This window comes from Artibeus jamaicensis, unplaced genomic scaffold, assembly GCF_021234435.1.
Source record: "Artibeus jamaicensis isolate MK-2021 breed Jamaican fruit bat unplaced genomic scaffold, CSHL_Jam_final scaffold_3151, whole genome shotgun sequence".
Classification (NCBI taxonomy): Eukaryota; Metazoa; Chordata; class Mammalia; order Chiroptera; family Phyllostomidae; genus Artibeus; species Artibeus jamaicensis.
The window spans coordinates 3,254,390-3,272,011 of NW_026522037.1; the positions used below are offsets into that span (position 1 = coordinate 3,254,390).

The window sequence follows — 17,622 nt, forward strand, 5'->3', positions numbered from 1 at the left end:
CGCTCAGGTAGTTTGTAGCACACCTGCTGCTGGCAGTGGCGTTGGCGGTGGCGTTGGCTGGCTCTTTTCCTGGTGCTTAGGGAGCTGTGTGTCCTGGGGCGGAGCTCTGTGCAGGTAGAGTGTTATTCTCATCATGTCACCGTGTCACGCCCTGGGGTCCTGGGGTCCTGGGGTCCTGGGTGTGTGCTTTCAACACTCTGTCTGAGCTTTCACTGACTGAAGAGGGTGCCTTCAGTCCCATTCACCATTTCCAGCCCCTGAAGTCATCCGCATTTCATGCTGAAGCCCAAGAGCCTTCCCTCTCCTCATAGCCTGGCTGAGGTGCTGCCGGCCGGCGTTCTCCACTGTAAAGTTACCATTTCCTGCCTGCACCAAGCACGCGTGGGCACAGCCTGTGCTTCTGTGGTTACTCCCCAGGTGAGTTACCTGCTCCCCCCCCTTGAGGGAAAACTAGCTGTATATATGTATTACTTGGAATTCTTCTTTAGGGGAGATCTAACAGTTCCCCCCATTATTTCTTTATTCGATTATAATGTCAGTATGGACAGGTGGATACTGGTAATGCACTTTGGGTTATAATCCAGTACCATGTTTTTTATTTTGCCGCTCAGATGGTACCAGCATTGGCCCTTGGGAGCTCTTTCATTTGGTTGGCTTTTGTGTCCCTTTTTCCCCCCAAACACTGCATACTTTCTGATACTACAAGAAGCTATAGGCTCGTCTTTACGTTCCGGCTCCAGCCCTAGAACCAGCCACTTCTCCAGGCTGTTCCTTTATTGGAGAATGGTATTAGAAACCAAGATCTGGGCACTGGAGTCGTTCACTGCTCCTGGGACACTCACAATAGGGTTTAAATCCTCTGCTTCCTGTATCTAATCCTAGGTGTTGGGAAAAAGAGAGAGTGAGAGAGATTTGGGAGGGACAAAGGACCTCATTGAGACAGGTTACTTGGAAGGGTCCTGCCCATGTTTTCTGTCTGTCACTGGACCACCTAGTATTGAGCACCCGCCATAAATACTCTGCACCCCATGCTTGTGATACAGTGGTGTGGACAGGAAGCTTTTATTTTAGAGCCGTGGGCATTTGAAAGGTTGGTTTGCTTGACTCTCCAAGAGCAGCCTAATCTCTAAAAATATGAGGCAAACCTCTTACATTTAAGAACTGAGTTATTTTTAGGGGGTCTGTTGGCTTTCAAAATTGTTGAGAGGGATTGTGGGCATCTCCTTGAATTGGTGAAGGTTCGGATCACATGTCTGATGGCGGGGGCTCTTGAAGACCATGGGCGGTAGGCTTGTTTTGATCTGTTTACAGAGCTTTTCTCTTTTCTTATGGAAAATTTCAAAGGAAATCACGGAATGAACTGTCAAAGTACCTATCGCCCAGCATCAGTAGTTTTTGATTGATAGTTAATCTTGTTCACCTGGGTCCTTCATACTGGCTCCGACCCTATTGTATTGATGTAGATCCCAGCTGTGGTGTCATTTCAGCAGAAAATGTTTCAAGAAAAAGTAAAGATGTTTTTATAAAACAGGATCACTTTGGCAAGATCACCCAGGGATTTGTAGGAGTGCCGGTTTTGAGCCCCAAGTAAACCAACTGAATCGTATTTCTGGAGGTTGGCCTGGAAACCTGCATTTGCTGTGCTTTTCTGGTGATTTCTTTGCCCCAGTACACAAATATTGTATCTACTACTAGAGATGAAATAATATAGTTATTTAATATAAATATGTTGGCCCATAGAATTAGCGAGTTTCAAGGAAGGAAGAACTATTTACAATAGAAAAAAAATCTAAATTAGCGTCGACACCTAAAATCTGAGGAGGTCATTGCTCCTGACCTCGGTACAGGAACATTGTTCTGGAGAGTCTTCCTGGGAGGGGTTCCTGCTCGGCGACCACGAAGGAATTCAAACACTCCAGGGCAGAGCGCCCCACAGCCCAGCGTACCTTTGTTTTTTTTTAATGTCAGCCCCTTGTCTGGAAGTCAGTATACATAATAACCTCTTTATGTTTTATAAATATCCTGTATAAATAGTCAGTAAAAACTGTGAACCGGCAGCCTGACAGTCAGGTGCAGCACCGTGAGCCGAGAACCTTGTGGTGGGGACGTGCCGGCCCGGCCTCCAGGCTCTGCCCTCTGCTGCCCGGCCTGGCAAGGCCTCTGCGCCGGGGCAGGGGCCGCCCGGTGGCACTGCGGATCCTCGGGTGAGCCCTGGCTCTGGGCCCACACAGTGGCTTGCAGGGTTGGTTTTTTCCAGTACAATATCATGATAACAGCTTGGTTTTTAGAAAGTCTATTTTTTTTTTTTCAAACTAGCTGTTTTGGAATAGCCTAGGATTTGTAGCCTATTTTATATTTTTCAACAGGTGCTTTTTTAAAAAGGTAGTAGATATAGTAGATACATTTTGATATATTTCTGGTGATATATAAAATATTCTTGTAATTAGCTAAAGAAGAAGGTAAACTCTCTTTGAAAATGCTATACTATAATGGTTGTATCATCAGTTGGGTTTAAGAACATCGTAGGCTCGTAAATGAGTGCAGACAATTCAGGACTTTTTGTGGCAACACATGCCTTGACTGGGAGAAAAGAATTTAGTTACAAGCGTCTATGGTAGAGAACTTTGAGAGAGAAGTTGTTCTTACCCCAGAGTGAAACCACCGTAATTTAATTTTTTAAATCTTTTTTCTTCTCCTTTGTTCTCCACGTTCAAGTCCATCCCAAATACCTATTATGTCGTCGTTGTTCTTCCTCTTCCTCGTCCTCCCATAGTGAACAGGAGGCTTGAGCTGAATATGATGTAATTGCAAACCTCAATTATAGAAAGTAAACCTCTAAGGTGTCATGGACTTAGAAGATAGAGGAGGATGAGTTTGCGATCATTTTCACATTTAAAATAGCTGTTTAACCAACTAGTAATGGTGAAATTTTGTAGTTTCAGCTTTTTATTGCAAAACAGAAATGTTGTGATCTGCTGGTTACCTCTCAGATAAGCCTCTAAGTTTATGTATTATTCACATTGCACATTCTTCCTCTGAACCCTCAGTAAATCCAACCTGTGTTCCTTTGAGAAGGAAAAAACTCCTCTTTCTGGTTTTCTCTGGCAGAGTGCCTCTAGGATGGTTCTTCATGTCAGTAGCAACTGTTACTTTCCAAGGATGCAGCCTGCCGGGTACAGCCCAGAGCCCCACTTGACTCTGACTTTAGACTGTTATTAAAATGCAACACCCGGGCACTGATTGCTAGTGAGACACTGAAAAATAACAAACTTACCAAAATAGTCCTCTGGGAACACTCTACCCATGGCCTGCTGCTGGGGTGCAGCCCAGAAATCTGTAATTTAACTTTCTTTAAGAAAAAACGAACCTGAACAAAAGATCAGGTTGCCAATATTAACCACATAGGCCCTTGGTAGACTCATATCGTTTTGGAATTACAAATCCTTGTAGATAGAACTTGAGAGCTGATGTGCCCATTTACAGGTGAGGGAGCCGAGGCCCAGAGAAATTAAGCAGCAGATTCAGTCCCATGCTGCCAGGCAGCGGCAGACTAATTGTAGAGTGAAGGGCTGTCTGCCCTGGCCGCCAAGTTCACTGCCTCGTGCTGTTGACAGTACTCTTACGGTGTGATGTGCATGCATAGACTAATTCCAGTCATTTCTCCTCTGGATGTTCATTTCTGCTTAGTATCTTAAAGTGCTGAGATAAAAGTTACTCTCCTAGCCTTTGATTGTATTGTGCAGAAGTTGTATTGTCTGCAGTTGTGTTGTGAATCCAGTTCTGCCACTGATCTGCCTGCACATTCGTGTAGATTTCTGTGGGAAGTTGTATGGAAAGAAGTGTCCTTTCCCCCAGACAGCAGTGGTGCACTGCCGTGGCCAGTGTCGGGGAGGAAGCCGGGGAAACTGGCCCTGGGGTTCTGCTGCCTCTGGGATGATGCTGCCTGTCCTGGGCCTGGCGTCCTGGACTACAGGGTGATGTTGATGTGATTCGGGCGTGCCACGCACGTCTGGGCAGGGGGTCCCTCCACAGCCTAACTGTGCCGTCAACGTCATGAAGACTCCCGTTCACAAAGTTCTGCCCTGCCATCTTTTTCCCAGATGTGGGGCACCGCGGCCTGACAGACGTCATCCGGGCCCGACGTTCCTGTGGCCACACCGGGCCTCCTTGGGGGAGCTGTTCTCTGCTGCCTTCTGCCCTAGCTAGTGTTTTTGAAGTTGGACTGAAGTGAATGTTTGACAGCAGATTTCAGTGGCATAGGCTGAGAGAAACAGCAGCGTAGGCTGATCTCTTTCGTTGGTATTCGGACAGTACTCAGATTATATAGCCTTTCTGCAAGTTGGGTTGGCGGACCTTGAAAGTAATTTCCGAATGGGGCACTGATTAGCACACTGTGTGGTTCTTTGTTCTGGGCTGTTGAGACTGTGGCTTTGGGGTCTTTGTGGAACCCCAATTCATCACCTCCATCATCGGTGTACTATTTACTGTTCTGCGTGGTTGGGTGTGTTTGGTGCTTCATTTTCTCTAATATGAGAACACATCAGGGAGAGTCTAGATTTTTAACGTGGACGTATTGTGACATTAAGAGGCGAGGGAAACATTTAGTGACTTGAGATTCTTTGTATGGGAAACCTTTATAATAGGTGGGTCTTTAATTCTGAGGTGTCAAATAGGAATGTGTGCTCTGTGGTGATTGTCTGATTTCTTTCCCCCAAGTAGGATGGTGAAGATTCATTTCCCTAGGTCTCTGGGACACAGAGCTACTTGGAAGGAAGTTTGAAAGGGATGACGGACTTATTGGTCCCACACTTGAAAAAAGACAAAACCCCAAACAGTGCATTTTAGAGGTGGGTTTGTCGCCCAGACCGATTTGGGAGATTGTGGGTTCTCGGTGTCCCCGAGTTCCACCAGGGTTCCTTGGTCAGGTCAGTGCAGTGGCCACCGGGTTTCATCGATAAATAGATACATAAATCTCTCCTGTGGATTTCCTGAGGCAAAAGGCTAGAGAAAAGGGGAAGCAGGAGACTTTCACACGCTTCTGACAGTTGCTTTAACAGTGGTACAGCCCGTTCCTACTCCCAGACCACTGGACTTGGGCAGGTAAAGAGGAAGGCAGCCCGGTGCTGTGAAGGAAGGTTCCCTGTGGAGGGTGGGGGGGGTGTACCTGAGTTACAGTGTTGTGGGTGGAGTGGAGTAGTGAGTTTCAGTATTACGGGGGGAGTGGAGCCCCCCTGCAGCTCCCCTCCCCCTCACCTGGGAAGGTGGTGTGTTTGGACATGAGGCGGGAAGAGGTGAACGTGTTAAAAGGATGCTACAAGCTCCTCAGTCGCTGATCCAGGGTGACTTGTGCCTCGGGAGAAGAGGCGATTTGGGCACTCAGAAGCATCAGGGATGCTCACACCTGAGCAAGCGGATGGCCACCTGCAAGCCAGAGAGGTCTCAGAAGGAACCAGCCCCACCAACACCTTGATCTTGAACTTCCACCCTCCAGAACTGGGAGAAAACAGATTTCTGATCTTGATGCCGCCCACAGTGTGGTATGGCATTATGGCAGCCCGAGCAGACTGGTGTCCGGACCACCCCAGACTCAGAGTCACATCTTAGAAAGCGTCTGCTGAGATCCCCTTCTCACCAGCATTGCAGTCGCCGCCCAGGGACTTGGCCGACCAGCAGTGGAGCCTGTCTCCCTGTCCCGCGTGTCCTGGGGCTCCCACAGAGCAGAGGGCACCTTGGGTTCTTGCTCTGCCAGCAGGGAGCAGAGCTGCTCCTGCAGCTCCTGGTGACGTGAGATGACACGGAGAACGTGGGATGTGTAAATAAGTAGCCATCATGGCGGAGCGTAAGTGGAGGGAAATCCCCAATTTAAAAAAACTTATTTTTTGAAGGAAACGACTTACCAGTTACAGTGCTAAACGTGGATTGCAAGCAGAACAGGGAAGTGAAGAAAGTCTGTGGGAGTTAATAGTGGGAAGGGGCAGAGCCACCCCGTGTGGTGTGCGTCAGGGCGTGCTTAGCAGTAGTGGGAGGGAAATCTGCGCCAGATAACAGCATAAAGTTATCGAAGGACTGCTGCTCTTATAATACTGTTTGACTCTTAAAACATGGGTTTATCCTCTTAACCAGGGGAATAGTTATGAATTTCTTTCCCCCTTCCTTGCTGGAGCTCCTTAGTTGGGGTCTCTCACTTTGTTCTTATTTCCTCCCACACTGTCCCCCAGCCTCCCGCCCCACTTCTGACTGAAGGCCAGACTCCACGCTGGGCCCTAGGAGTCACTGGTGAGAACATGGGCCTGGTCCTGACCCTGTTTAGCTCACAGTCTGGTGGGGAAGACATACGGGCACTTAAAACACTAGTGTGGCCCTGGCTGGTGTGGCTCAGTGGATTCAGCACTGGACTGCGAACCAGAGGGTTGCCGCTTCCATTCCCATTCAGGGTACACACTCGGGTTGTGGGCCAGGTCCCTAGTGAGGGGCCTGCAAGAGGCAACCACATATTGATGTTTCTCTCCCTTTCTCCCTTCCCTCTCTCTAAAAATAAAATCTTAAAAAACAAAAAACACGTGTGATAAACTCCATGATGGGGAAGTGCAGGGGGCATTGGGAGTCCAAAGGCAGGGACTCTAACCTGTGGGACCAGTTTTCGAGTTGAGATCTGAACGGTGAGGATGACTTGGTGGAGGGGTGGAGGGGAGAGTTTCCTGATAGGAAATACACGTTTGGTCTTTGTCCCCCTTTCCCTGCACAGAGCTCCTAAGAAACCTTTGGAATTTCCTGAGTGACGGGGGTGATGGGAGCATCTCTCGTTATTAGTAACAAGCCCCTGTCAACCGTACCTGAGTTTGTGCTACTGAAGCGACTCTGGGTGGGCTGCAGAGAGCTTCAGCATGAGGCTGGTGGCCAGAGGGCCAGCCGTGTGCCTGGAGGGTTCGAGCTCTCAGTCCCCCCCTCATAGCATGGACCACCGGGTAACCAGATGGTAAATATGAGGCCACTTCTCTTTGTGAAAGTATGTCAGCTAGTGACTGAGGGTGGGTGACAAAATTGGAATATCAGCATTTTGCAATTTATTTTTTTAAAGATTTTATTTATTTTTAGAGAGAGGGGAAGGGAAGGAGAAAGAGAAAGAAACATTGATGTGTAAGAGAAGTATTGATCAGTTGCCTCTTGTGCGCCCCCAGCAGGGGACTGGCATGCAACGCAGGCATGTGCCCTGACCCGGAATCAAACCAGCAACCTTTTGCTTTTGCAGGACAATTCCCAACCAACTGAGCCATACCAGTCAGGGCAAATTTTGCAATTTCTAATAGATTGAGCATTGATTATAATTTTTTTAAATCTATGGGCCTTTACAATCTTTTATTTAACTCAAAAATGTATTCACAGGTAACTCTTAGTTAATTACATATGTGTTCAGGTTGTAATGAAAGTTCTGGGCAGGGATTTATAATGGTTGAATTAATAATCAGGTAGTAGTCCTGACTCACTCGGAGTCGTTACCGAGAAATTGCATGCTCCAAATTATGTGTCTATAAAACAGATAACAGGCACCTACCTCTTGGAGTTTCTCAGGGTTTCTGCTTATTAAATCAGGTGCTAGATATCTATTAAAGTGGCTCTGGAACTGTGAAATGACAGCTCACAGAATGGGTTTTAGAGATGCCGAGGGTGTTTTGCTCAGTGTCCGGGGGAGGCAGGCAGAGTGCCCAGACCTGTGGTCACCCTTGTTCCCAGTCTGCACTGGGTGAGCTGCCCACGTGTCAGGAGATGCACCAACTGTTGTGATTGGTGTTTTTCTTTAGTAGATGATTGGTTGAGTTTATGCATTTCTGAATGTCATAGACCGAGAATGTTGAAGGAAACCCGCCTTGCTTCATGGTTTCCTAACAGTTGTAACCAGGAACCTTGCAGGGGCTCGGTCTGTAGTTTGACCACCGGGGGATGGGGATTTTAGCTGCAGTTCCTCATGGCTGGAATTGACTTCCTCTCCGTGGGTTATGCAAACCCATCTTACCTTCCAGCCTATGCTAGGTCGGCTCTGGTTCTTCATTTTATGGAAGTTTTTCCTTCATTGGTATGTAGAATTTTTTAAAGCATAGTACTTTGGCCTAATCAAAAAAATACAGTAAATAAAATAGTTTTTAAAAGTGGTAAAACTAAAAGTGTCTGGTGACAGCCACCTGTCAGTCTGACAGGTAGACCGCCACCTACTGAGACCCTTTTCAGGCAGTCATTTGTACAGGGCTTTGGGCGGGACCTGTGGGCGCTGAGGTCGGGCAGACCTGCTGTCCAGTGAGGAGCGCAGGCCTGTGGGGGCTTCCCGGAGGTAGGCACGTAGGCAGGGCAAACCAGTGGGAGGCAGGGCAGAGCCCGGCATAACCTGTTACCTGTGAGGCAGGCTTGCCTCCCCACGCATGCCTAACCACTCACAGAGGCCGGCGGGCCTCGTGAGTCCGGGGGTCGGGCTGCCGGCAGGCAGTTCTGATCACACTCTACAACGAAGAGATGGTGCGCAAGGGTTAAAGTTGCAGAAGAGAGAGGGAAGAGAAGTTAATGTTTGCTTCGTGGAGTTGGCAGGAGAGCCCCAGAAGTGTGGACGGTCTTAATTAACAATGACAGACTTCAGCTCTTAGGTTAGGCTGTTTTTAAGTGTTAAAGTTAACCTTGTTGAGGCAAAACAATGTGGTATCCTGGGCAGCGCGGGGATGTATACTCAGTGCCCCTGAACCTGCAGTCTGGCCCTGCCACCCTCCCACTTTGTGTCCTCGGGCATATCGGTGTCCTCATCTGTGGTGTGGAGCTGGTCGAGTTCCCTCAGAGGTGTTGTGACGATCGAATGAGATCATACTGTGGTTGGTTGAATCTCGGATACACTTGACTGTGACACACCCTAGTTTCTGTGCCCTTGAAGAGAAGAGCCTGTGCCAGTGAAACCAGCTTCCAGGGTGCACTGCATCTGAATCCAGGGGTGTTAAAATGCGGTGGGTAAACTGTGTTTTAAAAATAAATGAAATGCAGTGGGTATGAATGTGCTTTGCTGGGATAAGCCTCCGGAGTCGTATTTAATTTTCACAGTATGAGTCAGGGGAGGAAAAGCAAAGTTATAGCATAAACGCCAGTGCAGACGCACAGGCCGAGCTGGGTAGAGGACGGAGCTGCAAGGAGCAGGAGAAGGGGTCTGTCTGGGTCTCTTCCCCTCACAGAACGTGGCCCCCAGGCTCCCCCTGGTTCAGTGTGGGAGTGTGTGGGCATGGTGTCTACAGTTAAGGCATTCTGTCCGTCTGTGCGTGTTCACTTGCCTCAAGCCTGGGCTTTGGGAGGAACCACCAGGTCGTTTGTGTTCAGTGTGTGGCTTTTTCTGTTTTGGGTATTTGGTCTAGAACTTGCAGGTGCTCAACAGCCCTTGGTGTCGCTTGTGAGCAACAGTGAGTGTTTCAGCATTGCTTTCACAAATAGACCTTTGCTATTGAAAAGGACCTTAGTCCTGTTTGCGGTTGACTTTAGGTGGCTCTGCTCTTCACGGAAGTCATTTTGTAGTCAGGGATTGTTGTGCTTGCAGAGGGGTTGGGACTGGTTTTTCTTTTCTTCAGGTGCTGCAGTTTCCCCGAAGACAGACCGTGGCATCATTCATTACCAGTCTCCATGCCTTCCCCTCTGTGCATTGGAGCACTTCGTTAGCTATGGCTGAGGATTTTAAGGAAAAGTTTATTTCTGACCTTATCGTGGTAATCATTTCACAATATATGCCTGTATCAAACCATCGCCTCATGTGCCTTCAACTGACATCATGATATATGTCAGGTGTATCTCAATAAGGCTGGGCAGGAATGTTTACTTCTTAGTAAAACACCAGTAGGCGAGTCTTAACAGCTTGCTCTGAAGAAGATGCTCAGCATAGCCCTGGTTGGAGAAGATGCTTTCCAGAGCGCCCCCTGTTGGAAGTGGGGTTCGCAACAGCCTGTGTTCTCTAGGGAGGGCTGCGCACTTCGCTACAGAGGGTTGAGCAGTGAGATATTTTAGGCTTTCTGGCTCACGGGCACCGTCTGTTGCGGGTTGTTTCATTTTATTTTGTTTAATTTTGAAAACAGTCCTTTAAAGACTTACAAAGTCATTGTGAGCTGCCCCCTGCCCCTGCCATGCAAAAAGAGGTCACAGGCAGGGCTTGCAGAGTCTGCTCTAGTGAAGAGCTCCTGATCATGACCGAGGCCCCTCGGAGAAGCAACCGGTCCCACATTTGGAGTCGGGAAGTAGAGGAGGAGCCTGGGGCCAACTGGAGGGCCAGTGGGAAGTGTGGGAGGAGAAGGGGAAGGTGGGGCGTGTCCTGGAGGCCCAGTCGTCAACTGGACAGAGCCCCAGGGCCAAACCTGGAACAGTCTGATGAGGTAATGATAATACTGGATTGTAACCCCAGGAATGTAAAGTATCTGTGAGTCTGTAACTGTAAGTGAGGGAGGAGAAACAAATCTTACTTCTAGTGGAATCACAAATAATGAACGAAGGAGAAATGAGGTTCAGCATTTGTCTGCAGATCTGTCCTGCTCCTCAGGAAGCCCCCTGGGAGTGTACCCTGGAGTTTGGGACCCACTTCTAAGGGGTAGAGAATGTGAAGGGAAAAGTGGTCGCCTCCCAGTGGTGAACCCTGGCAGGAGCCACCTGGCTGAGGGGTCATGGTTCACACCCCGCCCCCCGGGAATAAGTTGTGCCAACACCGTCACCCTGATGTGATGGAAGGAGAGGGCCGTTCATTCTGTGCTGTTCTGGATCTTCTGGCGCATCTGCAGCCCCAGCGCAGCCACGAGGCAACCCAAACTGAAGGCACTTTCCACACAGACAGGGAACATCGGAGGTGGGAGATGAGCGAGGGGACGCGATGATTAAATGCAGTGTCCGTGGCCGGGATTGAGTCTGGGAACGCAAAAGAACATGAATGGTGAAGTCCGAATAAAGCCCGAAGTTCAGTTAGGGGTGGTCTGCCGACGCTGCTGTTGTCCGATCTCTGAGAGTGAGCCTTGGAGACCCGAGGGTCAGGGGGGACTCTGGATCGTCCCTGGAACTATTCCGTGAGTCTGAGATTGCTTCAAAATAAGGTTTTTTTTTAAAACCCTAACTTCTTATTCTGGATTGGCTATCAGTTTCATCATGAGCATTTATGCATTATTAAGCATTTACTAACTCTTGGTCCATGTCCAATTGGTGGAAAATACTGATTCGCATATTGAAGTTGACTTTAGAGTGCCCACGTTGTTAAGATGACTTGTTTCTCTTTCCAGGGGAGTCTCCGGCGGCAGAAGTCTCCTCGCCCTTTGTGATCCTGTCCCTGTGCACGCTCGTCGTCTTAATTGTGTTAGTTGCAAACTGTGTTTCCTGCTGTAAGGACCCAGAAATAGACTTTAAGGTGAGCACAGATGGTGGGAACATTCAAAATCAGCCTCTGATGCATTTATCGATAGAAAGGCTAGGTTGCACTGCCCCTTGGGAGCAGGGGTCGGCAGGCTTCCCTTGTAGGAGCCAGGTAGCAAGTGCACGCTGCCGCTGTGAGTAGCCCACACTGTGGGCTGTGCGGGGTCTCGGCACGGCTGCTCACCTTGCAGCTGGCCGTCGAGGTGCTTACGCCAGCCATAGACAGAAGCAGATGGTTGTGGCTGCATGCCAGTAAAGCTTTATTTACAAAACTAAATGGCTTGGATTTGGCCCACTGGCTGTAGTTTGCTCACCCTGCCTTAGAGCACCGTTGACAATTTTAAGGTTTGAAAGCGGGGGGGGGGGGGATAAAGCATGATGATTGGATTCACTTGCTATAAGGCCTGTAAGGAAGAACAGCTGGTTTTAACTTTTTTTCCAAAATTCTGTATGCTGGTGAGTCTGTGGTGGTTAAGGTTATTGAGGCAAGGGATCCTCTAGTGTGTTTGTGTATGAGGAAAACATCTTTCAGTTTACTTTGAACCCTACAGGCCTCAAGGGGGAGAAAGAACAGTGCTGCCAATTGTAAGTGCTGGCGGGTCAGGTGTGTATGATACAGTAGCCGCGGACGGCGGGATCTGCTGGGAATGAGCTGGAATGTACCGTCCTGCCCGAGAACATACTCCGTGGCTGCTGGCATGCACGGGGCCCAGTGAACACTTGTGAAAAAGGAGTGCAGGCGTGCAGAGAACGTGGTCCTTTATGTGAAGGCCTACGAGCTGTGCTGGGGGCTGTCCCAGGCATCCTGAGGGCCACTGGGTCAAACTGGGGAGAGGGAATGCTGTCTTCCAGCGAAAACCTTCTTTTCACTGGATATGTGAACCTCTTTTCTAGAACCTCACCCCTGTTTCTATCCTGTGTTCTCTTTACCTTGAGTGTGGTGAGGGCTCTGACAGGTGAGGACGGGTGGTATCCTTTTGGCTCAGTGTTAGCATTATATACCCGGGGCGTTGAGACCAGGAAGGCTGGAGAGAGAGAGACTCAGTCACACGGTCGTGTTCTCTACAGGACTTTACCCCTTACAGGGCTTTATTCACCACGTCAGCCCCTGGGCCCTAGAATCACAGCAGACACCTCTGTGGGTTGTAATGACCACACTGCAGTGGGGCAGAGGGGTGGGCAGTGAATCTGGGCCCCTTGACTGTCAGTCTTGCTGAAGGACTTTGGCCAGACACCTAGCCATTTGGGGACAAAGTCTGGTCAGTGTTGGTGAAGCTGAAATCGAGTTTCTCTCTCACGTGTCACTATGCCTCTGAATTTTTGCCTTTGGTTATTGTAACCCCACTGAACCTCAGTATCCATGATGCAGATTCAGGGAGTAAGGATTTTTGTCAACTTTCCCCAGATGATTCCGGTGCCGGTGACCCAGGGGTCACCCTATGGAGGATCCTCTCACCTCCACCAGCTGTCCGACAGAGAATGAGTACAAATTGCTAACGTCTGTAATTTGTGGGTTTCCTTTAGATTGGGAACAGTGTAGTTTTAGACGTGAACGTTCCCTCGGAAGTCCTCTCAGGGACTAGGCAGAGCGAGCCTGGTAAAGGGAGTGGCTTGCCCACGTGCCTCCAGACAGCCACTGGCGTAACTTTGAAAGTGACCCAGTCTCCTCTCACACCTCCATTAGAAACAGTGCACCGTGTTCCCTCTTCGAATCTGTAGAGTCATCTGCTGCCTGATGGTGTACCATGCGGGGGCCAGAGTCTTGAGCGGCGTTATTTCTGAGGCAGGAGTGACGGATAAAGCCTTTTTAATGGGAGAGCCTTTGGGAGTGTCCAGAGGGAGCGGTGAGCGTCGCTCTTCTCTTTGGAGGCCTCCTCGCAGCTTGGAGTCACTGCACCTGGCTCGTTCTGCTCCCTCTCCCTGTTCTAGTCCGCAGTCCTGTCCTAATGCATTTGACCACACATGTGACGTGGGAAATAATGTCCGCTCACGTGCGTGTGAGAACGTGTGCTACGTCGAAGAGATCTACCCTTACAACCTCCAGTGTCCTCCGTGTGGGGGACTGAGGGAGGTGGTAGAAAAGCAACAGGAAGAGGAGGACGTTCAGTAGGGGATTGGGGAGCAGTCTTGGTCAGTAGTCTTGAGCTCTTCTCAGCTCCTGTTATGGTCCCGGCGGGGTAATGCTCGTTCATTACCCGAGCGAATGAATGACCTTGATCATCACCTGCCTCTGTGTTAACGAGGACACCGAGGTAGACCAGGCTCCTGCTGTCTTTAGAAAATGGGGTGTTCCAAGAAGGTTAATTGCACTTGTGTGCTACACTGTTTTCTACTTTAACTTTCGAGGTTCAGATCTGGGGTGATTTCCTACCTGATATAGTAATTTTTTGAAAAGATTTTATTTATCTTTAGAGGGGATGAGAAGTGAAGGAGAGGGAGAGAAACCTGTGTGGCTGCCTCTTGTGCGCCCCCTGCTGGGAACTGGCCAGCAACCCAGCCACGCCCCTTTGCTTCACAGTCCCGTGCTCCATCCACTGAGCCACTCACTCCAGCCAGGGCTAGTGAAGTAATTTATTCTGCTCTTTTCAGAGAAGGAGGACTTGCTTAAAAATATTTTCCGAGTCTTTTAATTTTCTTGTTTTGATTAAAATCACAATGTAATCAGAAATGCATAAATAATTTAAAAATAAACTTGTTTTGATTTAATATGCAGAGGGATCTATGGAGGTGAATAATATAAAAAAGAAGAGCTTAGACTATAGCTAATAACTTAAAAGTAAAATTTTGAACCTAGAAGAGTATTTTCATTTTAAATTCTGTGGTCATAGAAAATTTTACGTTTAACTTCAAGCTATCAGTTTAAAAAGTTACATAAAATGTGTATAATTTATTTTCAGATCTTATTTATTTTGCTATTTGGAGTCGGAGAACACAATTACGTATGCTTTTACTTAAAATAAGTATGACTCAGGGAAAAAGTTATGGTCGTGTGCTCCAAATGAGTGAATAAGTGCTCACATCTTAAATGTTAGCCAGTGCTTTTTTAGGATTTGCTCTCAAACTGAGCTGTATTAGGTACAACATCGCTCTTCTCTTATTTTAGGAATTCGAAGATAATTTTGATGACGAGGTAGATTTCACACCGCCAGCAGAAGACACTCCCTCTGTCCAGTCTCCTGCAGAAGTGTTCACACTTTCAGTGCCAAGTGTCTCACTGCCGGCGCCGTCCCAGTTCCAGCCTTCCGCAGGTAAGACCTGTCACGTTTTCCTGAGCCATTTCTGAGGAGCGAGCCTGGGAAGCTTGCTCCAGTCATAAAATAATTGGACTCACTGTCTCCTCTGGGGGCTTATTTCTCTTCCTTCTGCTCCTTGCTGAGGCTGAATGGTCAGGCCCATTGCATTCCTGCAAAGCTGAGTCCTTTCCTTTTGGACTCTGGATACGTGATAAGAAGACGCTGGCCTCCTCAGTTCACTCAGATGGAACTCTTGGACAGAGCTCCTGCCTCTGCTTTAGTGGGCCCGCTTCTCTCCTCGTCCTCTGCACTGGGTGTCCTGCTGAACAGACACGGCTGTCCTCTGGTGTGTCCTGTGTTCAGGAGGAAGGGTATATTTGGATTTGTTAATCAGACAGACTTTTCATCTTATGATAGGGAGGGACAGTCCCTGGGGTTCCGCACTCTACCACAAAACAGAACTACATGAAGGTCAGTGGGATGGTGACTGGAGGCCACAGGAAAGTAGTTGGACCAGGAAAAACCAGCGCAAGTTATTAAAGAACCAGGGTGGGATAGTCTTCCAAAATTATTGTCAGTTTGAAAGCTTGGAGCCATTTTGGCGTTGTTGGTTTGAAACAGATGTTTTATGTATTTATTTCTCCCTTTATTAGCATAAGCGTTATGTTTGTGTTAGTACTTGTATTTTATAGGTTGCATAATTAATATTTAACTTATTTCAGTTAAATGTTTATATTTAGTTTTAACGTTTTTTTCTTTTTCTTACAGAAGGTTCGAAGTCTCAAGTTGCTCGCCACAGTCTAAACTATATACAGGAAATTGGAAATGGCTGGTTTGGAAAGGTGAGGTGGTGTTCACTTTTTTCCCCCTCTGTTTACACTGTTTAGTAGAATTTAAAGCTAATTAAGAATTGTATTGTGTGATGCTCCATGTTCTCTGTAGACATTATAGTCCCCATGAATTTCCCCATCGCACTCTGAAACCTCATGGGGATGTGAGTGTCAGCATTCCTGGGTAGTGAGTTATTCCAAGGAAGTCTTTTATTTATGTGTCAGAGACTTTTCTAGTTATTGGCATAGGAATAGTACAAGGAGCCCTGGGTGGTGTGACTCAGTGGACTGAGTGCCGGCCTGCAAACCAAAGGGTTGCTGGCTTGATTCCCAGTCAGGGCATAGGCCTGGGTTGTAGGCCAGGCCCCCAGTAGGGGGTGTGTGAGAGGCAACCACACATTGATATTTCCTCTTTATCCCTCTCTTTCTCTCTCTAAAAATATATAAATAAAATCTTAAAAAAAAGAACAGTACAAAGGGAAAAGACACTGGCATTTTAGAAGCTTTTTATCCTTCTCAAATTAAATTCTTTGTTCTTTCCTCTTCTCCTCTCCGGCTTGTGAGATTTTGTAGACAGAAAGTGTTATTCTAATGGGGAGCATTGCAAAGAATTGTTTTGTCTCTCATAGCCTATCCAGTGACCCGTGGTAAAAGCCCTTTGTTGATGGTTTTCTGGGAGTGTTCGGAAGGGATCATTTCACTCTTAACAGTGGTCTCCGTGACACAGAGGTCTTCGTGGCACAGCAGTCGCCCTCTGTGAAAGGGCCCTAACTGAGTGGTGGTCGCATCGTGGGCGAGGCGGTCACTGTGGGAAGATGCATTTGCTCTGTAGTCGGCCAGCTTATGGCTTATGTTTCTTGTCTTCCCGCTCAGAGTTGTCTGCCAGGCCTGTGTCTCTCATGTCATCCAAACTTCGGTCGTTACTGAAGCTTCTAGGCCATTTAGCAAAACCTTTGCTGCATCTCACGTTGCTCTTGGTGCTGGGGAAGATGGGTAAAGTCCTGGCCTGGGAGCACTGGGGATGGAGCAGCGAACCAAATGGAAGCCTTGCCCTGACGAAGCTGAAGGTTGTAGTGTGTGGGGGTGACGGTCAGTAGTAGGAGGAGATGGCTGAGGGGCTTCAAGAGCCAGTGACCTGAAACGGGTGTGTATTTAGAGCCTGACTTGTACCCAGAATGAGATGGGGAAGTATCCAGGCTTGAGAGAGGGGAATCTGGCTCACCTTGTGAAAGGGTCAGTCTGGCGGTTAGTTGGAGAGGGCCAAGGGGGCCACGGGGGAGCGGTTAGGAGGCCCTTGCAGCCACACAGGCAGAGAGCAGCAGGCTGGAGCCTGGGTGGGCGGCAGCCTGGAGTGTGTGGGAGTGGGGCGACCCACACAGATTCTCAGGTGAGAGTACGTAGGATTTGGGATGGACCAGCTGTGGAGTCCAGAAACAGAGGGGAGTCAAGGATGACTACTCTTGGCCTGATTGACAGGCAGGATGTAGTTGTCGATTCGCAATGGCAGAGACTGGGGGGAGCAGTTGTGGGGGAGGAAGTCAGGAGCTCACCTCCGATGGGCAGGGTGTGCGAGAGCTCTTAGACATTCAGGTGGAGGTGACAGGTAGGCAGCTGGACACGCATTAGGGTGTCCAGGTAGGTAGAGGGTCCCAGCAGCATGGGCTTTGTGACATTCTCACATGGAGGGGAGAAGGTGGAGCTGGCACATTTGAAAGAGAGCAGAGAAACGGAGTGGGAGCTATTTGGGACCAACCGAGATGGTGGAAAAACAGTGTTGTTAATGTGTTCAGAGGGCACGTTATGCACTTGTTGGATTAGACTGTTGAAGTAAGTGATCTGGAAATGAAAGGCCTGGTAGAGAGGAAATTAAATGTCAAAGTCTGGGATGTAGTATCATTATGGCGTAGGTCTAGATCTGTGGGGGTGTTTGCTGAGACAGGGTCACAGAAAGAGGTTGTCAGAAGTGAGGTCGAAGAACTGAGAGGTCCCGGTGTCGAGGGACCTGTCCCTTCCCCTGGCGAGCATCAGGAATGGTGAGGCAGTGGCGGGGAGGGAAGCAGTGGGCCGCTGTCGTTCTCCTGTTTCGTAGCCGGCATCCTGCGGGGCGAGCGTCGGGCTTTCCAGATGGGCACGCGGTGGCTCTTCGAAACGGTCACTGCGTC

The 17,622-nt window shown here is 48.6% G+C and overlaps 1 protein-coding gene across 3 annotated transcripts in view; it reads left to right on the forward strand.

Annotated features, from left to right (window-relative positions):
- Positions 1-17,622, forward strand: part of LMTK2 (lemur tyrosine kinase 2) — a 59,543-nt gene that overhangs the window by 6,106 nt on the left and 35,815 nt on the right. For 2 of the 3 annotated variants that reach the window (XM_037134851.2, XM_037134852.2), the window contains exons 2-4: positions 11,268-11,392; positions 14,501-14,645; positions 15,399-15,472. In XM_037134851.2, coding sequence (XP_036990746.2) covers positions 11,268-11,392; positions 14,501-14,645; positions 15,399-15,472 — 344 coding nt within the window. The remainder of the gene's footprint in view (positions 1-11,267; positions 11,393-14,500; positions 14,646-15,398; positions 15,473-17,622) is intronic. The other variant, XM_053657014.1, reaches the window with a different exon arrangement.